The sequence below is a fragment of the Otolemur garnettii genome, unplaced genomic scaffold, assembly GCF_000181295.1.
Source record: "Otolemur garnettii isolate 467f Iridium unplaced genomic scaffold, OtoGar3 scaffold00122, whole genome shotgun sequence".
Taxonomy (NCBI): domain Eukaryota; kingdom Metazoa; phylum Chordata; class Mammalia; order Primates; family Galagidae; genus Otolemur; species Otolemur garnettii.
This window is the reverse complement of record NW_003852517.1, coordinates 2,827,762-2,852,163: the sequence shown is the minus strand read 5'-3', so window position 1 is coordinate 2,852,163 and position 24,402 is coordinate 2,827,762. Positions and strand designations below refer to the sequence as shown.

General features: G+C 37.9%; 1 protein-coding gene and 1 pseudogene across 1 annotated transcript in view; one reads left to right on the top strand and one right to left on the bottom strand.

Moving 5' to 3' along the window:
* Nucleotides 1–24,402, top strand: part of CFAP44 (cilia and flagella associated protein 44) — an 89,465-nt gene that overhangs the window by 30,874 nt on the left and 34,189 nt on the right. Inside the window, exons 15-23 of the mRNA XM_003797700.1 lie at nucleotides 4,895–5,053; nucleotides 6,121–6,354; nucleotides 9,902–10,044; nucleotides 11,219–11,489; nucleotides 13,140–13,195; nucleotides 13,348–13,510; nucleotides 15,028–15,158; nucleotides 18,894–19,090; nucleotides 21,227–21,401. Coding sequence (XP_003797748.1) covers nucleotides 4,895–5,053; nucleotides 6,121–6,354; nucleotides 9,902–10,044; nucleotides 11,219–11,489; nucleotides 13,140–13,195; nucleotides 13,348–13,510; nucleotides 15,028–15,158; nucleotides 18,894–19,090; nucleotides 21,227–21,401 — 1,529 coding nt within the window. The remainder of the gene's footprint in view (nucleotides 1–4,894; nucleotides 5,054–6,120; nucleotides 6,355–9,901; nucleotides 10,045–11,218; nucleotides 11,490–13,139; nucleotides 13,196–13,347; nucleotides 13,511–15,027; nucleotides 15,159–18,893; nucleotides 19,091–21,226; nucleotides 21,402–24,402) is intronic.
* Nucleotides 17,394–17,917, bottom strand: LOC105887789 (annotated as a pseudogene).

Below are 24,402 nucleotides of genomic sequence, written 5' to 3'. Positions count from 1 at the left end.
ATCTCTAGTAGGTCTCTGATGGCACAGAGGCTTCTGTTTCTTTCAGTATGTTCATACCTTCTCTAATCTATTAATTTTCTCTTTTCTTAACTTCCTTCCATATCCAACTTAAATTTTAGGATTCCTTATTTCAGTAATGCTATGGACTGAATGTTTATGTCACTGCTCCTCCAGTTAATTTGTTGAAGCCCAAATTCCCCATGTGGTAGTATTTGGAGGTGTAGGGTCTTTGACAGGTAATTAGGTCATGATGGTAGAGCACTTATGAATAGGATTAGTGCCCTTATGAAGCGATGAAGAGATCAGAGATTGTTCTCTCTGCCATGTGAGGAGACACCAAGAAGACCACCATCTACAAACCAGGAAGTGTACCTGGGCCAGACACTGGATCTGACATTGCCTTAATCTTGGACTTTCCAGTCTCCAGAAATGTGAGAAATGAATTTCTGTTATTTAAGCCACCCAGTTCATGATATTCTGTTATAGCAGCCTGAACTGACTAAGACAAACAAGGATTAATAGCATTCTTCCAGTGCCCTGATGGCCCTTGTTCCTCTCTCTCTCTTTTTTTAAAATTTCAGGTTAATGTGAGGTTACAGTGTTTGCATTTCTTAGATAGTTTTGTGTCCTGTACCCAAGAGGTGTGCCATACACTCTTACATTGTGCCCACTAACTGGGAGCACACAAATCGCCCTCCTTTCTCCCCTCTCCTTCCTCCCTCTTTCCCTTTCCTCACAACTTCAATTGAATTGAATTCTCTTATGTGGGTGTGTATTCGATTGTCTAGTGGCTTCATATTAGTTGAGTACCTTGGATACTAGCTTTTCCATTCTTGTGATACTTTATTAAGAAGAATCTGTTTTAACTCCATCCAGGTTAGTACAAAAGATACAAAGTATCCATCTTTTTGTGGCTAAATAGTATTCCATGGTATACATATACCATAGTTTGTTAATCTATTCCCAAATTGATGGGCATCTAGATTGTATCTGCATTTTGCTGATTGTAAATTGAGCTGTGATAAACAATCTAGTGCATATGTACTGATGATAAAATGATTTTTTTCCTTCTGGCCTTGTAGTGGGATTGTGGGGTCAAATGGGAGATATAATTTGAGTTCTTTGAGGATTCTCTATACTTCTTTCCAAAGAGGCTGTATTACTTTTTAGTCCCACCAACAGTGTAAGAGTGATCCTCTCTCTCCACATCCATGCCAGCATGTGCAACTTTGGGATTTTGTGATGTAGGCTGATCTTACTGGGGTTAAGTGATATCTCAGAATGGTTTTTATTTGCATTTCTCCTAATGATTAGGGATGATGAGCATTCATATGTTTGTTACATTCATCTGCCTTCCTCAGAAAAGGTTCTGTTCATGTCTCTTGTCCAGTGATAGATGGGATCTTTTGCTGGTTTTTTATTGATTAATTTGAGTTCTCTAAAGATTCTATTTATCAATGCTTTGTCAGGTTTGTAACATGCAGATGTCTTTTCCCATTCTGAAGGTTGTGTACTTGCTTTGATTGTTGCGTCCTTAGCTGTGCAGAAGCTTTTCAGTTTAACTAAGTCCCATTTATTTATTTTTGTTGTTGTTGCAATTGCCATGTAAGTCGTCTTCATAAAATCTTTCCTGAGGCCAACATCCTCAAGAGTTTTTCCCATGCTTTCTTCTAGGTTTTTTTTTGTTTATTTGTTTGGTTTTTTTTTTTTTTATCATTTAATGCTTTAGATTTCAATCTTTTATCCATCTTGAGTCAATTTTTGTAAGTAGTGAAAAGTGTGGTCAAGTTTCAGTCTTTCACATGTAGTTTTCCAATTCTCCCAGTACCATTTATTGAATAGGAATTTTTTCCCCAGTGTATGCTTTTGTTGAGTTTATCAAAAATCAGATGGCTATGAGAGACTGATTTCATCTCTTGGTTTTCTATTTGGTTCCAAATGTCTATGTCTCTATTTTTGTGCCAATATTATGATGTTTTTATCACTGGACTTGTAATATAACCTGAAGTCTGGTAGAATGATGCTTCAAGCTTTGTTTTTATTGCTAAGAATTGCCTTGGCTATATGGGTGTTTTTCTGGTCTCATACAAAATGAAGAACTATTTTTTTTCCCAGTTCTTCAAAGTATGATGTTGGCGTTTTGATGGAGAGTGCATCAAATCTGTAGATTGCTTTGTGTTGTATAGACATTTTGACAGTGTTGATTCTTCCCAGCTAAGAACATGGTCTGTTGTTCCATTTGGTTTTTTTGTAACTTTATCACCCTCATGAGCCATGGTGTTACACAGCTCACAGCAACCTCCAATTCCTGGGTTTAGGTGATTCTCTTGCCTCAGCCTCCCGAGTAGCTAGGACTACAGGTGCCTGCCACAACGCCTGGCTATTTTTTTGTTGCAGTTTGGCTGGGGCTGAGTTTGAACCTGCCACCCTCGGTATATGGGGCCACTGAGCCACAGGTGCCACCCACCATTGGTTAATATCTTTGCTATTTCTTTTCTTTGAGTTTCATAATTCTCCCTCTCCTTTGTGTGCTCTTACCTGGACTTTAGTCTCATCATCTCACCAATCAGCTCTTCTAAAGCACCAATGATATCTATTTAATATTTACTTCTTACCTTTCTTGACCTTAGTATTGTTTGACTCTGTTGACATTTCCTTACTTGAAATACCATCTCCCTTTGAGGCTTCTGATACTATGCTTTCCTGGTTCTCTCTCTCACACCTTGTCATTTCTTCTCAGTCTCCTTCACCCAGCCATTAAGTGGTACATTTCCTTAAAGGTCACTCAATGTCTTTTCTCATTCTATTCTCTTGCCCTAAGGGATGGCATTTAAAGCTGCAATTCTCTTATAAGTCCAAATGTGCCACAAGACCTTTGCACATGGTATTTTTTTTTTTTTTTTGGAGACAGAGTCTTACTATGTCACCCTGGGTAGACTGCTGTGGTGTTATAGCTCACAGCAACCTCAAACTCCTGGGCTTAAGCAATTTTCTTGCCTCCACCTCCCAAGTAGCTGGGACCATAGGTGCCTGTCACAATGCCTGGCTATTTTTTTGTTGCAGTTGTCATTGTTGTTTAGCTGGTCCAGTTTGGGTTCGAACCCGCCAGCCTAGGTACATGTAGCTGGCACTGTAACCACTGTACTACAGGTGTCAAGCCATGTATTTTCTTAACATAATGCTCCTTCATACCCTCCCCTAACTCACCATATAATTATAATTTATTCATCCTTTACCTTGAAGCTCAGATACCACCTTCTCAAAAAACCTTGAATAACCTACTTGTTCTTTTTCTTTTCTTTTTTTCTTATTGTTGGGGATTCATTGAGGGTACCAGAAACCAAGTTATACTGATTGCATTTTTAGGTAAAGTCCCTCTCACAATTGTGTCTTGCCCCCAAGAGGTGTGTCACACACCAAAACTCCGCCCCCTCTCTCCTTCCTTCTCTTTGCTCTTCCTTTCCTCTATCCACCTCCTTCCTTCTCTCCCTCTTTCTGCTCTCCCCTTCCCACCACCCCCAACCATGTACTTAATTGTCCTTCTATCAAAATTGAATACATAGGATTCATGCTTCTCCATTCTTGTGATGCTTTACTAAAAATAATGTATTCACTTCCATCCAGGTTAATACAAAGCATGTAAAGTCTCCATCTTTTCTAATGGTATACATATACCACAGCTTGTTAATCCATTCGTGGGTTGAGGGCATTGAGGCTGTTTCCACATTTTGGCCATTGTAAACTGAGCTGCAATAAACAGTCTAGTGCAAGTGTCCTTAAGATAAAAGGATTTTTTTCCTTCTGGGTAGATGCCCAATAATGGGATTGCAGGATCAAATGGGAAGTCTAGCTTGAAGCTTGAGTTCTTTGAGGGTTCTCCATAATTCCTTCCAAAAAGATTGCATTAGTTTGCTGTCCCACCAGCAACATATAGGTGTTCCTTTCTTTCCACATCCATGCCAGCATCTGCAGTTTTGAGATTTCATGATGTGGGCTATTCTTGCTGGGGTTAGAAACATCCAAATGTTTTGATTTGCATTTCTCTAACCTGCTTGTTCTTGTGGTACCTCTGTAGCAATTTGGCAATTATAATTTACAGTTAGTTATGTGATTTGTTTAATAACAGGCTCTTCCATTCTAAGGAAGTGTCATCATGGCAGAGACTATACCTGTTTTTCTTATAATCATTTTACCCCTAACACTTAACAAAATGCTGTGTACATAGTAGGCACATACCAAATAATTGTAGAATGAATAACTAAATTTCATATAATGTGTCTTTGAAATATCAAGATGAGAATTTCCCATTCCTGAATAAATAAATAGTTTTGGAGCCAAGAATGATGTCTGGGCTGGAGGAATTAATTTGAAACCTAATGGCATATGAGTGGTATTGGAGGCTATGTAAGAATTTTAGGTCTATGCTTGCTTATAGAGGGAGAAAAGAAAAAAAAGGACAAGAAATTAGGAATGTTTGCATTTAATGAACTCAAGCAGATAGAGAATGACCTATCAAAGGAGGCTAAGAGTGACTATGTCATCCATATAGTGCAGGTTTTCTTAGGCAGTCCTAATTATAATATTCTGCCTTTTAGGTTAACAGATTTTACAACCACATATTTGGCTTAGGAAATACGTTATGGCATCTATAAAGGATCCAAATTTCAATCTAATTTTAATAATTACCTTATTAACTAATAATTGTCTAATAATAATTAATACTAATAATTATTGATAAGCTTGACTTATTACCAATAACTGCAGTGAGGAATTAAGTATCTTTTAAATGTGGTTAATATATGTAATCATATTTTCTTTGGCTTATAATCTTTTTGAACTATGCATCTAAAATTTTGCATAAATGTAAATGATATGTTTGATCTTTCTTTTTTAGCCTTTTAGCACTTTACTTATTATCTGTGAGAATGGATATGTTCTTGAAGCTCCACCTCCAACCATGAAAGAAGAGGATGATCAGAAAGTAGTCTCCTATGAAATCAAACACATGTCCATAAAATGTTTCCATTTCTCAAGTGTCAAATCTAAAATTCTGGTATGCAATATTCTTGAAACATTATCTTCTCATATTTTCCTTTGTTTAGAATATACAATATCCTATATTAAATGCTGGGGAATACAAAGAAGAATAAAACATAGGCCCTGATGTCAAGGAGTTTATAATCTGGTAGGAAATCAGCTAACCATTAGAAAGCAATAGTGAATAGACAATAGACTGAAATTAAAGTGGAATTAAAGAAAGGAATTTTAGGGCTATGAAGAAGAAAGGACAAGTAGCTAAGGAGGTCAAAGATGGTTTCATGGGATTGACATTTAGGACTTAAAGAATAGAATTCTTTAGAATAGAATTTTGAGAGTTGAAAATGGGGAGGATGGCAACAAAGGCTGCGAGAACATCCTGAGGGAAGACAGAGTTATGAGAGTTTCAGCATTTAAAGTTTGGACTGGTGAAAGCGAGGGACACAATTTGTGGAGGGATATACCAACAGTGTGTTACCAGTGCATGGGCCTGGGCCCCCTTTAGTGCACACTAAGACATTTCAGTTTAGACTACTGAGATCTGCTAGGAGTTTTTGAGGAGGACATTGATGTGATGAGATCATATAAATTAGAAAGATAATTCTGAGAGGTAAATAGAAGAAAAAGGTAAAAGATGGACAACGTGAATATCAGTGTAAGGGGCTTTTGCAATGTATGGTTGACAGATGATGTGGCCCTAAATCACGCTATTACTAAAGTTGGAAACATCTTCATTTGCAAACTATTTTAGTCCACCTAAATCATGGGATGAAAATTATATACTCTGAGAGAAACTATATTGAGCTTCTCTATTAGGAAAATAGGACCAAATAATTTCTATAAAACCAGGAGTGATGGGGTGGGGGTGGGGTAAAACCAAAATGACGGTCATTCTGATGATTTGGAAGTTTTGATGATAACATATATCTTCACAGTGAAAGTTATTTTCAAATGTTATTGTTTGTTACACAGAGCTGTGAGTTCTTCTAGAACTCAATTTTTCTTTGACTTTATTATCTCGAAGAGGGTAAATGAATGAATATTACAGTTGTTTTTATATCTATTTAATATCTCTTTTAAAAGAGATTAATAGAAATTGAAAAGAGAGAAGAAAGAAAGAGGTTGAAGGAGAAGGAAAGGGAAGAAAGGAGGAAGCAGCTATTAGAACAGATGGGAGACGAGGAAGAAGAACTTCAGGAGGAGGAGCCTGTGGAGGAGGAGGAGGAGGAGCCATTACCGCCAATATTCATTCCACCAACTCCCTCCCCCATCCTCTGTGGGTTTTACTCTGAGCCAGGGAAGTTCTGGGTTTCTTTGGTAAGTAATGATGCAATAATGTTTACCTCAGCCCTATTCCAATAAGTTTATAGTCATTATTTGTCACCACATTCTTGCTAACCCCAATGTTAAGACTTCATTTATTAGCCATTAGTGATGCTGTGAGTTTTGGTGAATGGGTGTGAGTTACAGATGTTTTTATATTATCTTAACATCTCTTTTATATGTCTACTTGTGCTATTATCATTTTGGCAATCATAAATGTTCCAGGCAGGTCAACAACGAGAAGGATCAAATATAAAAAGGCAAAGGGGTTTTCCAGGTGAGATAGTTGTTTTTTAATTTTGAAAGTAATAGCTTTCATGACAACATTATCCTGTAGACTTGTGCTTACAGCTCAATCTGCAACTCTGCTGTGTGGCCATATGAAAGTCTAGGAATTTAAGTATTTTTATATGGTCTCATTACTACCCTGATCCTGAAAGAAGAGAAAAACAAATACACGTACCAGGGACTGTCACAATATTGAGGCAATACATCCTTCAATCATGTATTTTTTACTCTTATCATGAAACATTTTATAAATCTATTGCAAAGCAAAATTTCCTTTGTTATAAATTTGTTACAATTTTCAGTTCCATCCACTCAAAAAAAAAAATTTCTCATAGAAATGTATGTGGAAGATCATTACTAATTCATTACTGGTCCTGGTCTTTAGCCAGGCCAGGACACTGATTAGCCAACCTCTGTTGCTATGAGTGATAAGGAGTGACTCTTCTTTTCCTAGAAATATATCTTTTGTAGCAACTTCTAAGGAGGCAAGCAGAAAGAAGGATGGAATAGAGTGTTGGAGGTACCATAGGATTCCATTTATTAGTTACCCTTTCTGTTTGTCTTCTGTGTTTTATGAAACAATTATTAATGACTACTGTTGTGCAGAGTTCAAGAGGTGAAGGGTGAAGACATGGTTCCTGCCTTCAGGAAGTTTTCTCATGAGGGAAGGAGTGACAGAAACAATTAATGCAATGGAGTAGATTTTCAGTGTCCTGGAAACAGATGTAAAATTATTAATTATTTAACAAACATATTTAGAGCTTACATTTAGGATTGCCAAATAAATAGTACATGGGATACACTTCCACTAAAAAATCATTTTTTGTTCATCTGAAATTCAAATTTTACTTAGTGTCCTGTGTATTTGTTTTCTAAATATGGCAACCTACTTACTCTGTACTAGGCACTATTCTAAGTAATTTACGTAAGCAACCTATAAAATAAGTGCTATTATTATTTGCACTTTAGGTATAAAGGAACCAAGGCATGTAAATGTTAAGTGACTTAACCAAGGTCCTGTAACTAATGAGAGGTGAAACCAGGATCTGGACTCAGGCACTCTGGGTCCACAGTCTGTGCTCTTCACCATTATGCTACATTGATGAATAAGGTTAAAACATAGCTCACAAAGGTAGCGATTGGAACCCTGCTTGATCTAAAGACTTGCCAAATCTCTGACAGCAGCCAAGCAAATGCAGTGGAAAAACTGGTGTTACTCTGAAATCATGATTGCAGTTCCCAAATCAGCACTCACACCGCAGGCAAATTCTATCACACAGCCATGCTCACGTACCCAATTACTGCTTTAATTTTTTCTTCTTCACTCGAACATTTTGTACCTTCCCTTGCTCTACAATAATAACCTCATCTCACATTTCACAGAAAAAATAAAAGCAATCAGATGCAATTTTCTTTTCTTGTCTCAATTAGTTTTAACACCCTGTAGGGATCTATACACACTTTGCCTACTTTGCCTCTTGTCATAATTGGGGAATGCTTCCTTGCAACTTTCCAAGGACACTGTTCCTAATGGCCTCTTGACCCCATCCCTCCTCCTGTTCTAAAAAATTTTACTTTTTAGATAAATAAGGTGGTCTCCTCTATCATCAACTTCTCTCTTTTTAATTCAGTTCTTAGCATGACCATGAAAACATATGCGAGTACTTATCTTAATTTTCTTTACTTCCCCTTCCCTTTTCCTTTGCAGAAAAACTTCTTAAAAAGAGTCATCTGTAGTCACTGCTTCGCTTCTTCAACCAGTGCCATCTCCCAGGTCGCCTTCTATTGGGTCTTCAACCCACTGCCGCTGGGCTTCTCTCTCCATCACTCCACTTCAGAAGTAATTTCCATATTAACAAGCTCACTGGCCACTTCTCCATTCCTCTCAATATGCTTCCTTCTCTTGGGTTTCAAGATATCACACTCCTGGCCACTCCTTTCCAGCTTCTTTTGCTTACTTCTTATTTGTATAACCTTTGAAGTTTGAAGTACCCCACAATATGGTCTTAGGCCCCCTCTTTCTTGTTAAGTTAACTTTACCCAGCCATGTGGCTTCCAGTATCACTTATTTGCTAATGAATTTCACATATTTAACTCAAGTCCTGACCTCTCCCGTCAAGTTGATACTTGTATATCCAACTTGGGAGCTCTACTTGGCACCTCAAAATTAATATGTCTGAAACAACTTTTAAATCACACCTGCCCGATGCAGACCTCTCCATCTCAGTAAATGAGACAATCATACATCTAGTTGCTAGGCTAAAGCCTCAAGAGTTATTAAGGATTCTTCTCTTTCTTTTACCTTTTGATACTCTTACATTCCAAGTATGCTTTCTTGTAAATAGCATATATATTTTTTTGAATCCTATGGGATGATCTTTGTATTTTAATACAGTATTATGTCCATTCACATTTAATATAATTACTGATACATTTTCATTTAAATCAATCCTTTTACTAATTATTTCTGTATGTTACACCAGTTCTATATTCCTTTTTCTCCTTTTTTACCTTCTATTTTGGTAGTTTTCCAATGCCTTCGAACATATTAAAAAATTTTGTTTGTTCTGGTTGTTCTTAGTGGGACAGTCTGGTTGAAATGATCTAGTCTGTCATTGTCAAAAGTGAAAACTTTGTAATTTGATTTTCAGAGATCGATATGTTGTTATCTTCTCTTTTTTATTTATTCATTTATTGTTTATAAAGAGGTTCTGGTTCTTAACTTACTGCTGGCAAAAAGGGATCTCTGGTCTATAGAAAAGGAAAGCAAATTAAGTTAGAGCACTATTAGCTCTTCCAAATTATCATTTGTATTCTCACTGCATGGATACATTTTTCCTAAATAGCCCTTCATAGAAAATTAACAGCATTTAAGATTACCTTGGATTGAAAGCTAGCTCTAAAAACAATGAACTATAAAAATCTATTATTAAATACTGTTCATTCAGAATAATACTTAAAGGAAAAAAAAGGAATTCAATGAGTAGTCAGAGTGATAGGTTTCTTTTAGTGACTTTTAAGTAGAAACAAATCACATAAGGTTTTTATTATAATAAGTTGCATATAAATGGAGAAAAGAGAAACTTTGTAGAAATAATAAACCTAACTCTAATCATAGAAATAATACAGAAAGTGATAGTTTAAAACATCTATTTTATGTTTTACAATTTGAAATCATCAAAAAAAATTTAAAAATGCATTCATATGTGTTACGTTTAAGTACTACCTTTTATGTCATTTATCTCTTTTCCAGGGTGGTTATGACTCTGGTTTTCTATATCACTGTGCGTTCCCTCCCTATGCCATGAGTGATTTCAAAGCACAGAAAGATGAACCTTTTGATTTCCGTTTTCTTGAGGATACAGAGGATAATCCTGTTCAAGTTATCACTTTCAGGTGAGCAGAGTTTCAGAAAGCTCTAAAAACTATTTCATTAGTGTCCATGTTTTGGTCCATCGTGCATATTGTCAAGTTTTAAAGATCCATACAGGGCGGTGCCTGTGGCTCAAAGGAGTAATGCGCCGGCCCCATATGCCGGAGGTGGCGGGTTCAAACCCAGCCCTGGCCAAAAATTGCAACCCCCCCCCCAAAAAAAAACCAAATAAAGATCCATACAAAGGAAGGTGTACTCAAGCAAATCAAATAAATCAAATTAATAAATAGAATCAAGGTAATCCTAAAATTATTTAAATTATTTACCACAGTTAAACTATCTGTATTTACCTTCTATTACTTAGGAGGATGCTACTACTCATCAGATAATGAAGATTCAGGGTTATAAAGAAAGGTGCTCTCTGGGGAAATCACATATTGAATCATTAGACCTTTAGTAATTGAGAACTGGGTGTATATGACAATTATTCTTCTGAAGACCAAATAAAATAGCTCCAAATTTCAAATCGGATTGTTTTCTCTATCCTTTTGTATTGGTTTGCTAGGGTTGCCACAAGAAAATACCACAGACTGGGTGGCTTAAAGAATAGAAATTTGTTTTTTCACAGTTCTGGAGGCTACAGTTCCAAGATCAAGAGTCAGCTGGTTATGTTTTTCTTGAGGCCTATCTCCTTGACTCACAGCTTTCTTCCTTCTTGCTATCAGATGGTCTTTCCTCTGTGTGTATGACATCCTTTTGTCTCTCCCTCTGTGTCCTAATCTCCTCTTCTGATAAGGATACCAGCAGGAGAGTTTGGTTGAGCCGATCTACTCTGTTATTGTCCAAGTGAAAACTTTGTAATTTGATTTTCAGAGGTCATAATATTATTATCTTCTCTTTCTTATTTATTCATTTATTGTTTATAAAGAACACAAATTAAAGAAATCCAGTAGACTGGATTAGGACCTGCCCTACTGTTCTTGTTTTAACTTTAATTACTTCTATAAAGGCAATCGCAAAATATAGTTACATTCTGAGGTACTGGGAGTTAGGGTTTCAGTATATGAATTTAGGGAGTATATAATTCAATACATAACTTTGTTATTAAAAATTTAGTCATTTGTCAATTAATTTAAAATTAAACATTAATTTCAGGTTAATAGGAAGAACAAGTTACTTTCCTTTCTTGTTTTATAGCATTAGCCAAACTATGATGTTTTGTGGAATGAGAAATGGAGCAATTCGAATCTATGTCTTAAATGAGGATGATCTTTCATTGCCCACTGTGATGGACTACTGGCACTTCAGTGTACATGACAATAATTATGGATGTATTAAAAGCATCGCAACTAGCTTTGATGACCGTTTCTTGATGACTGTTGGAACAGATAGTAATATATTTGTTTTCAATATTTTTTCTGAATTTATGTTATGGCAAGAGATTAAGGCAACAGTGCCATCTCCCAGGGTAGGTAACTAACTAAAGAGTTAACTAACAGCAGCAAACTTTATTTTAAAATAGTGATAATACAATTGTTTATATGCTTTAATAATTGAAAACTACTTAGACACATTTACTTTATAGTCTTATCTTCCTACCAGTATTGTAATTTTGATTTTCTGGTTCTTCTGTGTCAAATATTAAAGGTGTTAAATTCTCCTTATTATTAAAGGTGTGAAGTTCTGCAGATTAAAAAAGCATGCGTGAATGTTTCTAGATCAATCACTTTTTGAATCACAGTTCCTTTTTTTTCAAAATGTACATTTTTTTCAGACATATATTTTACTTTTCATTTATTCATTGTAAGGGGCATATATAGGCTGTATAACATAAACTGTGCTTTTGAAAGGGGTTGTAAAAATATTATTGTCTTTATTTTTAAAATATGACTACGTAGGCTGTGATCAAAAGATTCGGAATAAATAATTCTATTCTTAGGCAAAATAGATTATTGGCTTTGTGATATAGACTGAGGGTTCAGATTCCCAAATTATATCCTTTTGTACTGTCATAAGACTTGAATTTTCTATTATCAAAGTGGTTCCTTTGGACAAAGTAACTATTTAATAACAATTACAATTGTTCCTCCAAAACTAAGGTATTGCATTAGAAAGATTATAGTTAAAATTCTGAGAACCCATTGGCTTCCCATTTAACAGATAGCCTACTTCAAAAGAATACACAAAGAATATAGGGAAAATATGAGCAGGTAAATTTTTATTTCTTCTAAATACCAGCAGAATTTGGAATTTGGGCTACTGTTTAGAGAGCATTCAGCTCAGAAATAGAAATTATAGAAAGGAAAGTACATGAACAAAAAGAAAATCTTTATCTTTCTATCTAGTTCCTGCCCTTTCTTTACAAACCCATGTTGGGTAGAAAAAAATGTTTTCCACATTTGAATGTGTCCTTTTATTTATGGCTGCAGTCAATATTTCTTAAATAGCTGAAACAGACTGCTTTTAAGAAGGAAAAATTGGAAAAAAGTTGTTAAAAACCCACAAAAACAAGCTTCTACATAGGTCTGAGGTTCTTGCTATACTTTAAAATCAGCTGGAGAGCCCTCAGAAATGCAGATGCTTGAGCCTCATCAAGAAAAATTGAATTGAAATTTATGAAGGTGAGGCCCAGGCATCAGTATTTTACAAAATGTCCTTCATGTAATTGTAATTTTTTCCTAGGTTTTTTAATTGTGTGTGTGTGTGTGTTTTTGAGACAGCATCTCACCCTATGCCGTTAGCATCGTGCAATGGTGTCATAGCTCACTGCAACCTGAGACTCAAGCTGTGGGCATTCCGATGCCTGGAAGTTGCTGGGTTTACAGGTGCTGGCCATGGCACCCAGCTGGGTTTTTCACTTTTTTATGAGTCGGGGGCCCACTCTCACTCAGACAAGTCTCAAACTCCTGAGCTCAAGCCTCCCACACCGCTGGTATTACAGGCATGAGCCACCAGCCCCAGCCCCAGTTTGTTTTTTGTGAAACTACTTTTTAGACCTACAGTTGATAGAAATTGGCAAAACAAAATTGAAAAAAAAAATTCTTCGATTTACTTCTTCTTAGATATTTTAAGAGAAATGCAGTTTTAAGGGGCTAATCTTTCATTTCTCTTCTTATAGTATGGATTTGAAGCAGAGGTAGTTCCAGAAGATATTGAAGATCCCAAAGCCTACAGGTATGGGGATTTTTGATGCAATACTGAGTGGGTCCAAGTTTTTGCAAATCAAGTCAACATTTTGCAGAAGTTGTACAAGCTAAATGAATTTCCAAATCACCAATATTGTTTCCGTGTCATAACTCATTATCATTTTAAATTTCCATTTTCAGTATTGAATCTGCCAGGAGAAAAAGAGAACATGATAAGTTAATGAAAGAGATGGAAGAAATAAAAGCTGGGAAGAGAGAGCAACTCAAAGTTTTGAGGAATGAATTTAGTAAACTATTAGCAATGAATGAAGAATTACCAAAGCATATGCAGTTTAAACGGACAGTAAGTCTAAAATAAATTTAATTTGAATAAGAATCAAGACTAATATTTTGCCAACAAGTAGAAACACTTAGAATCATTGTTATATTTCCCTTTATCTGCCCAGTCAGTGTGTAGAGCTTGACACACCAGTTGGGTAGAAAGCGGATGAGCCTCTTTACAAAATACAAAGTTTTGTATTGGATTTAGCTACCTCACACTGGTTTTTTGGTAACATGATATTTATATAAGTTAGAATCTGGTTATTAACTCATTGTACCTAGAAAAAATGTCTAGTGGGTAGAAATGTGTATAATTTGATTCTCTGAGATGCCATTTCTGTAATTCATTAGATCTATTAAAAAAGTAGTACCTGGTTGATCTACAAAGCTTCTAAAAGATGACTCAGTTTAATTGTAGCTATGGGAGCAGTAATAAAAATTTTAAGCCAATTTTGTGGGGTTTTTTTTCTTGTGGGCCTTAGGTAGCTACTAGAAATTGGTTTTGACATTTTGTACTTCTTCATAAATGGAATTACTATTAAAATACTAATAAATTTAAAACCTAGAATTTATCATTTAAAGTATATCAATGGGTTACCCAGTTCTGTAATCCCAGAAGTACTTTGCCAAATTCATATGAAAAATGCTTTGGTGAAACCATGGTGATTAACTTATATTCATCGGAAAAAACAAATTATAATAGTTAAAAGACGTTTATGCTATTTTACTAAGAAAAATGTAAAGACTTCTGGAGTATGGAAAATAGACTTTATGATAAAGAGTAACTGAGAAGTGGATGGAAGTGTTTCGGATTGTGTGTGAAAACCCCACACTGTACCCCAGAAGTGCATTAAGGTACATAGTTACCGTTCAATAAAAATAAAAAAAGAGAGAAAGTAACTGAGAAGTGCTCTGGCTAAGCACTTTACATATATCATTACTTAAAAGAAACAAATACTTCTAGAATAAATAATTATTACTTATGATCTAGTATAAATGCAGGTTATGATATTTTTCCAGGCATGAAGGTACGAAACATGAGGTCCCTAATTATCCTCATGGGAGAAAGTAGACCCCTTGGTGAAGGACCCTTAACAAGAACTTTGTGATGTCAAGAAGACACTAAAGATTGCTGGGTGGGGTCACACCAGAGGGGATGTTCAGCTACTAATCAACTCTGCCATGAACTCCTTATGCCTAGACAGTTATGTAATGGTAGTGTTTTTGGAGTGGTGAGAGTATGTTTTAAAAACTTTGTACATTCTCCAAATATTGATAGCACTCGTCATTTTTATTGTGGTGGAAAAATCTTTCAATGTATAACTTTATTTGAATTATTAATTATTTTTGATAATTTTTCTTCATGTACTGTAGAGTTACAATCAAAAGTTAGGTATTTTTCCTCATAATAGAGTTTATGATATTTAGGAGTTATGAAGAAGCATGAATTTGAGGCCAAAACTTAAAAAACTATATTTGTGCATGAAGTGGAGGATTGATAAAGTACCCATTTTGATCAATAAATCTATTTATCTGCAGGATTTTGATTTAGATAACAAAATTCGTGCTGAGATTAACAGAAAAACAGCTTACAAACTTCATCAAGTGGAATTGGAATTAGCTTGGGAAAAAGAGAAACATGAACTTGGCTTAAAGAAGCTAGAGAATAGGTAGGATCCATATTTCCTATAAGTTAAAATGCTTGAGAGCACATGTTTGAATAAAGTAATTCATACTTCAGTGTCAATGAAGTGGCCAGGTCGGAGGTTTCCTGAAGTACTCACTGATTTGAAATCTCAAGGAATCCTCTTATTACTGATATAGATATCTTTCTGAGATTTCTGCTCACTCCTTTCTGGTTTAAATGTGGGAAATATGCTTAACACTTAAATTTTAAAAATTATAAAACATATATGTTGTTTTTAACAAATTTGTTTTTTAAATTTCAGCTTAGCATGAGGATACAAATGTTTAGGCTACATGGTTTTCAATTCTAAGGTAAAGGGCGGCACCTGTGGCTCAGTGGGTAGGGCACTGGCCCCATATACTGAGGGTGGTGGGTTTGAACCCTGTCCCAGCCAAACTGCCTTCTCCCAGTTCTTGGGTGCTGGGGTGACTGGGGTGCAGTGGAACGCTAGCAGTTGCACGGGAATATGCTTAGCCAGATTAGACCTCATTCAGCCTGCCAGGGTGACCAGGGGCAGGACACTGGCAGCAGCCAGATCAGTCCTAGTTTGGCTCTGTTGGGGCAACTGATGGAACAGGGGAACTGTAGCCTCTAGATCAGTCCTAGTTCAGCCCCCCTGGAGCAGCCAGGGGATGGGGGAATGGCAGTGGTAGCACAGGGCATGTGAGTGACCAGATCAGTCCTAGCTCAGCCCCGCCAGAGTAGCTGGGGGGAGTGGAGGGCCCTTCACCATCGCTCACTGGATGTTCAGCACTAGCAAGCCAATCTGGGCCCTACAGGCATGGGAGCCCAGAGTGGAGAACTCCTCTACTGCTGCCCGTGGGCCATACTTGGCTCTAGCAAACAGTTCTGGGCCCGCCCTGAGCAGTAGATTCCTCCACAGTAGCCCCTTGGGTTGCATGTGGCTCTAGCAAGCAGTTCTGGGCATGCCCAACATGAGTGTCTAGGGCAAGGAACTCCTCCACCTCCTCCCGCTGGATGCATGTGGCTCTAGCAAACAGTTCTGGGCCTGCCCAGAGCAGTAGACTCCTCCACTGCCACCTGCAGGGTGCGTGTGGCTTTAGCAAGTAGTTCTGGACCCACCCAGCATGGGTGCCTGGAGCAGGGAACTCCCCCACTGGCCCCTGTGGGGTGTGCATGTCTCTAGCAAGCTGTTTTGGGTCTGCCTGGAACAGAGGACTCCTCCGCCACTGTCCGCAGGATGCCCAAGGCACTATTAAGCAGTTCTGGGCCTGCCCAGAGCAGGAACCTGGGTCCAGGATCTCTTCTGCCACCTGTGAGGTGTGCGACTCTAGCAGTTCTGGGCCAGCCCCAAGTGGGGGACTCCTCCGCCACCACCCGTGGGGTGCATGTGGCTCTAGCAAGTAGTTCTGTGCCTTCCCAAAGCAGGGGACTCCTCTGTGGCTACCCACCACCTGTGGGAAGCATGTGGCTCTAGCAAGCAGTTCTGGGCCCACCCAGAGCCCTGGAGCGGGGAGCTCCTCTGCCGCCTGTGGGGCACCCGACTCTAGCAAGCATTTCTGGGTCCTTCTAGAGTGGGGAAATCTTCCACTGCCACCTGTGGGGGTGAGCAAGGCTCTAGCAAGTAGTTCTAGCAGTAGTTCCCACCTGCTGCCTGTGGGAGGCATGCAGCTCTAACAAGCAGTTCTGGACCTGCCCAGAACCCTGGAGCGGGAGTCTCCTCTGCCACCCATGGGGTGCGCAGCTCTAGCAAGTAGTTCTGGGCCCACCCAAAGTTGGGGACTCCTCCGTCACAGCCTGAGGGGTACGTGAGGCTCTAGCAAGTAGTTCTGTGGCTGCGTGGAGTAGGGGACTCCTCTGCCACCACTCGCCACCCACAGAAGGCCTGCGGCTCTAGCAAGCAGTTCTGGGCCTACCCAGAGCCCTGGAGCAGGGATCTCCTCTGCTGCCTGTGGGATGTGTGGCTCTAGCAAGCAGTTCTGTGCCTGCCCGGAGCAGGGGACTCCTCTGCGGCCACCCATCGCCCGCAGGAGGCATGCAGCTCTAGCAAGCAGTTCTGGTGCCCTCTTTGTACCTATATTTTGTGTTCTTAAATGCTCTTCCTTGGATTTACAGCTTGCCAAACTTCTTTCTGGGCTCAGCTCCCTGTCTTTGGCTTCATAGATTCTGATTCCAACCAGTTTTTCTTCCTTTGCTCAGGAGCCTCTGACCAGGGTTACTACCAGTCGACCATCTTCCCAGAATTCCAGAATGTGCCTTAATATAGGCACTGGGGCTTGACTGTGGTGCTCTTAATGTACAAAGCCCTGAAATTCTGCCAGTTTGTGAGCAGTGACACCAAGAAATTAACAGCCAGGAAGATGCTGTATACCAGCTCATCATTAGTCCTATGGCCAATGGCCATGGCCGGACACAGAGCCTTCTTCATCTGTGACCTGATTGCGGACTTTACATCATCAGCTTTGACACCATGTTTTTGTTGTGTGTCAATAGGGAGGGAAACTTGTTGGCCTTGTTTAGACCGGAGCCAAAGATTCATGGAATCTGCTTGATAAGAGCCTCTGAGGCTGAAAAGACATCAGACTTCTTGGCCATCTTCTTGACCAGCTTCTTAGTTTTGTTGAGTTTCTTTAGCACCGCAGTGTCTGTGTGAGTTATGTTTACAGCCTTGGCCTTGTCATAGTGCTGCTTTTCTCCCAGGATACACAAAGAGAACTTGGGGGTGAGGGGTAGACTTAAGCCTACTGGTGCTAGAGAAGCCTTTTTCCTTCTGAGCATCATAGTTCTTCAAGCTGATCTGCAGCTCCATCCTTTCCAAAAACCTCCTGTACTTGTGCAGGGCTTCCTGCACTGCCTCATATAGGATGTTGCAAGAGACTTTTCTGCTTGTGTTGTGTTAACCAGAAAAGAGCATGAAATGTATTTAAATGCTTTAGTGCAGTAAACATTTAATCTCAGGGAAACAAGTGTTAAAAATTATTTTCCCACTTTTTGGTTTAGAAGCCCCTGACTTAGACACACACATACATATATATATATTTGTTTATGTATTTATATATTTATATTCATTTATACATCTATATACCATTATATATATCTACTGTATATCTATTATATATAATTCCTTTTTATATATAATAGGTAGGGAGATAGATTATATTTCTCAAGGTTTGATATGATATATTTACCATGAAATTGCAGTCTGTCTGCAAATTTTTCATTTTTCTGCACACTTAGGAGTAGCAAAACAATGAGATTTTACTGATTAGTAATAAGTTGTTTTGTACTTCTATTTGAAGGAATTTCTACTTTTTCTTTAATCAAGCCCAATCTAACTTCCATCACATCCTGTTGGTGTATGCATGGTTAAATTTTGAGTATTATTTATAAGAATAGTATATTGTAGTCTAACTAGTTAATCATGCAGAATGATCAAAATGGGCTTGGCACCTGTAGCACAGTGGTTATGATGCCAGCCACATACACTGAGGGTGGCAGGTTTGAACCTGCCCCAGGCCAGCTAAACAACAATGACAACTATAACAAAAAATAGCCGGGTGTTGTGGTGGGCACCTGTGGTCTCAGCTACTTGAGAGGCTGAGAATTGCGTAAGCCCAAGAGTTTGAGGTTGCTGTGAGCTGTGACACCACAGCACTCTACCAAGGGTGACATAGACTCTGTCTCAAAAATCAAAAATACAAAAAACAAAGAATGATCAAAATGGCAACTATTTCAAATACTTGTTTTATTTTGGCAGATTTCGTGATCCATTGGAAAGTGATTCTATTGTAGTTCATGCCATACAAAGTGACCACAAGATATTCTCATACAGGCTGGTGCAGCCCTCTAAGTACTCCAGATTTAAACGACCAAGTCAAGCAGAAAGAAGACCAAGCAAATTAGAGAGGTTGGACAAAGAGGGACCTGGAAGAAAAGACAGCCAGAAAGATACAGGTAGCCTAAATGACAAGAAGGCTTTTCCATCCTTCTTTATTAAGGCTTTAAAACTGAAGTGTCTTTTTGTGGGCAGACCCCTTGAACCCTCTTTGGTGGGTTGAACTCAATCCCTTGTTCTCCATCCTTCCATGATGATCTCCTTTGGTATGAATAATCAAGAGAAGCAGTGGTATGTGATGTGGCTGAGAATGTGGTGAGGCCACAATTTCTTCATGCTCACTTTTCTCTGTAATGGAGGTTCCTGGTGGAGTGACTGAGAGTGGGTGAAGATACTGAATGCTGCTGTTTTCTCACTTTCCACATCCAGCTATTCTTAAATCTAGGATTGCTCTAGATTTAAGAACAGATATTCATTTCTAGGCATTGTTTCTTTTCAAATTCCGGGGCCCTGCTCTAGGGTATGGAGCTAAAAACTTTTGATCTATTTTCGAAGAACATATGCCGTACACAGAATGAAAAGCCGAGAATATGGCTGTGAGAATAGTACCTCTAACCTCTGCAACCTGTTTCTGGTGGCTGCCCACAAGATGACTACAGATGAGTAGTGGAGGACAAGAATTCTGGGATGTTTTGAAGAGCCCAGTTGAGGATTAATAAAGGTGGCTGCAGCCTGACCAGATCTAGGCTATTGTTAAATGATACAGCACTGTGTTAATACTGGTTCATCCTCTTCATTGAAAAATCTTTGATGTCTCCTTTCTGCTTCTAAAATTTGAAACCATTATCCTGGCATTTAATCCTTACACAATCCAGGCGTCCTCAAAATACGGCCCACGGGCTGCATGCAGCCCGCCTAGGACATTTATCTGGCCCACTGGGTGTTTTTGCCGCTGCTGCCTGTCCTGCTTAGCAGCCATCTGGTCCCAGGGCCTGCAGTCTGGCCCTCCAACTGTCTGAGGGACAGTGAACTGGCCTCCTGTTTAAGAAGTTTGAGGACCCCTGCAATCTATCCTCATTCTATGTTTTCAGTAGTGTCTTCTCATACTATTCCATTTGCCTGTTTAGTTATTGACCTGCTTAGTGTTCCTTAATTATGCCTTATACTTCCTAATTCCACACCCAGGCTCCTGCTGGGGTAACCTCTTCACCCCTCTCCTTTCTAAATTCTACCAGTTTAGGGTGACCTAGCTAGAACTACACTTTTGTTATAAAGCCTTCCCATGACCCTATAGGCCACATTAAACTTTTCTTTTTCCATATATTTGAAATATGAAATGGTGATGTAAATATAACCATATATTTGAAATATGAAATGGTGATATAAATATAACTGTAATCTCTCATATTATTCTTTAAATTTTTATCTCTATAAGTATACTTTTTTTTTTTTTGAGACAGAATCTCCCTATGTCACCCTTGGTAGAGTGCCATGGCATCACAATTTACAGCAACCTCAAACTCTTAGGCTTAAGCGATTCTCTTGCCTCAACTTCCCAAGTAGATGGGGCTGTAGGCGCCTGCCACAATGCCCAGCTGTTTTTTGTTGTAGTTGCCATTGTTGTTTGGCAGCCCTGGGCAGGGTTCAGTCTGGTGTATGTGGTCAGTGCTCTAGCCATGGAGCTATAGGCACCAAGCCTAAAGTATACTTTTATGTGACTGAAACGTAAACAATTTCCCAATAGATTTGTGAATTGATGAAGCAAATAATTTTATTTTATGGGGGTTTATTGAGACAGAGTCTCAATAATTTTAAATCATAGATTTGATTGTATGTTTCTGACCATTTTTTAGCTGGCTGCAGAGCACTTCTGTTGGTATACGCTACTTAAATTGCATGTGTCAAATAGGACTTGCTTCTTCCCCCTTCTCCCATCATCATATCACAATGAAATATATAGCTTCCCAATATTGGTCTATAATTTTCTATGTTATTCTTTAATTATTTAATATATGTCCTCTCTTGCCAACTTTTTAATAAGGTTCTTTAGAGAAAAAATTATGACTCAGATCTTTTTATTTTGGTTGTCCACAATACTTGTCAAAGGTTTGAATTTATAGTGGTTACTCACTAAATACTTTGATTCACAAATTCAGTGTGTTCTCTGGATTTTTTCAATGTAGTAGGTCAAAATAATATTTGAGAGTTTAATTTTTGTGTCTCAAAGGCTGAAAAAGTGTTAATTCTCTTTATAGGTGGAAGTGTCAGCATACAAGAAGATTCAATAATAGAAAAAGGGAAGAAATTTCGTCCTAAAACTTTAAGTGAAATTATGGTGGACAATCAAATTATGAAAACAAGGAAACTTATTTTAAAAGCTGAAAGGGCCAAACGTAAGATTCAAGAGCGAAAAAAAGAATGGGAAGAATTGTGAGTTTTTCTTTTTTTCTTTTTTTACCGAACTTTTTATCTTTTTAACATGTGAGACCCAAATGTATCTTAAAGAAATCTATTTATGAACATCATTATTATTTAAATAAAAAAGAAAGAATTAGAAACAGAGATGGAGATAAATGTATTAACGACAGGTCACCTAGATCTAGTTTGGTGGAACATCTATGATCCTCAGAGTTTCAGATCCAGAAATTCCATTTTGCTAATACACTGTGGATGTCCAGTTGCTCTAGAAATTTTGTTGGAAATATATTTCCTCCATCGAACTGCTTTTGTACCTTTGCCAAAAATCACTTATGTGGATCTATTTCTGGGTTCACTTTCTGTTCCATTGATCTATATATGAGTCCTTTTTGGCAATACTACACTGTATATAGCTTGATTCCTATAGTGATAGATAGTATAATAGGTCTTGAGATTGGGTAGGTTGACTCATTTCATTTTATTCATTTCCAGAATTACTTTGTATATTCTAGTTGTTTTGCCTTTCCCTATGAATTTCAGAAAAAAATATTGTATATATTTCCTTTTATTCACTCTGTATACGCTGGCTAGAGTTTCAAGTACTATGTTGAGAAAAGAGTGAGGGGAGCTGGCATCTATACCTTGTTTTTGATTTTAGAGGGAAAGCATTTAGTATTTCAATGATATAACTGCTTTCATCCTTTACTTCAATCTACCTATTTTGTTATATTTGAAGTTAGATAGCACAGAGCTGGGTCATGTTTTTAAATTCTCTGTACTAATCACAGTCTTTCAATGGTCTACTTAGATAATTTATATTTAATGTAATTATTGATATTGATATGGCTTACATTTGCCATTTTAAATTTTATTTCTGTTTGTTCTTTTTTTTTCTAGATTTTTGTTTGTTTTTTCTATTCTATGATTTACTTAAAACTGTTAACATTTCAATGTGATTTATCCATAGTGTTTTTGGCTTCAGCTTTTTAAATGTTTGGTTTAGATACTTTAATATGTACATACAACTTATCACAAACAATTGCTGTTGCCATTTCATCAGTTTGAATGAAATCTATAAACCTTACCTGTCTCTATGTCCCTTTATAGTTCTTAATTTATAATATATCAGTATTTCCTCTTTCCTTGATTTTTAAGGACCATTTGTCAATTATAGTATTCTTGGTTGGCAGCTTCTTCTCTTCCCTCCCCTTCCCTTCATTTGCTTCCCTTTCCTTCCCTTCCCTCCCCTCCTTTTCATTCCCTTTCCTCTTTCCTTTCTTTTGTGTGTGTGTGTGTGTATTGAGGGGGGCATTTTTTTTTTTCATTTCAGATTAATGTGAGGGTACAAACAACCAAGGAACCATATTTGAATTTGTTAGGTATGAGTCCATCTTGTAGTTGTGTCCCACAGTCAAAAGGTGTGCCATATACCCCTACATTGTGCCCATTAAGTGGGAGCACCCCAAACTTTGGGACTTTGTGATGTGGGCTAATCTTACTGGGGCTAGGTAATAACACAGGGTGGTTTTGATTTGCATTTCTCTGATGATTAAGGACAATGAGCATTGTTTCATATGTTTGTTAACTATTTGTCAGTCGTCCACAGAGAAGGTTCTGTTTATATCTCTTGTCCAGTGATAGATGGGATTGTTTTCTCTTTTTTGTTGTTGTTGATTAGTTTGAGTTCTCTATACCATGTTTCCCCCAAAATAAGACCTACCCAAAAAATAAGCCCTAGAAGGATTTCTATGCATTTGTTAAATATAAGCCCTACCCTGATAATAAGACCTAGTGATGGGTGTGGCTATGCAGATATACTGCCATACATGCCATGCATTTAGGCGTGGAGCAGTAAGGAAGACTGGATTACCTTTTATCTGCCACAGCTCCTTTCTCTGAGCCATTCCCACTTGTGTGGGTGCGTGTGTGGTAACCACGGTCGCAGGCATCCTATTGTGCATGTGCGAGCGGCTAGGGGAAAGGAGTTCATGCATCATTAGCACCAGCCCCACCAACAAGGTTGGCTCCCCCTGTCAGGTTCCAGAAGAAGATGACTTAACTGTATTTGAATAAATGTAGATTGTTGTATTATACTTAATACAAATAAGATATTCCCTGAAAATAAGCCCTAGTGTAAATTCTTGAGAAAAAATAAATATAATACAATGTCTTATTTTCAGGGAAACATGGTAGATCCTAGTTATCAGTCCTTTGTCAGATTCATAACATGCAAATGGGTTCTGCAGCTCTTCTTTGAAGGCTTGGTAGAATACTGGTGTGAAGCCATCTGGCTTTTTTTTGTTGGAAGATTTTTTTGTTGTCTCTTTGATCTCAGTGCTTGATATCAGTCTGTTCAAGAGATCTATTTCTTCCTGGTTAAGTCTTGGGAGATGGTGTGATTCCAGGTATTGGTCCATTTCCTCCACATTGTCAAATTTCTAGGTATAAAGTTTCTTGTAGTAGTCAGAGATAATCTCTTGTATCTCTGTGGTATCTGTTGTTATTTCCTGTTTTGTTTCCTTTTGAGGTTATTAGAGATCTTACTTTTCTTTTAACTCTTTTTTTTTTTTTTTTTTTTTTTGCTGGGTCTGGGTTTAAACCTGCCACCTGCAGTATATGGGGCTGGTGCCTTACTCCTTTGAGTCACATGCATTGCCCTAAACTCTTTTTTGTTTGTTTGTTTATTGCTGGGGAATCATTGAGGGTACAAAGAGCCAGGTTACACTGCTTGCATTAGCTGGATAAAGTCCCTCAAATAATAGTGTCCCACCCCCAAGAGATGTGTCACATTTTGTGGCCCCCACCCCCTCCTTCCTTCCCTCTGTTTTTCACTCTCTTAATCAATTTTGCCAAATATGCCTATCAGTCCATTCTATTCTCCATACTTGCTTACTTAGTGCCTTCTAGGGACTCTACCAAGAAGACTATATTCAATCCTTTTTGTAACCTGCTCCTGTGGTATTCTGGGCTATAATTTTCTCTGGTCTGGTTTATTCACTAAATGTAATTTAAT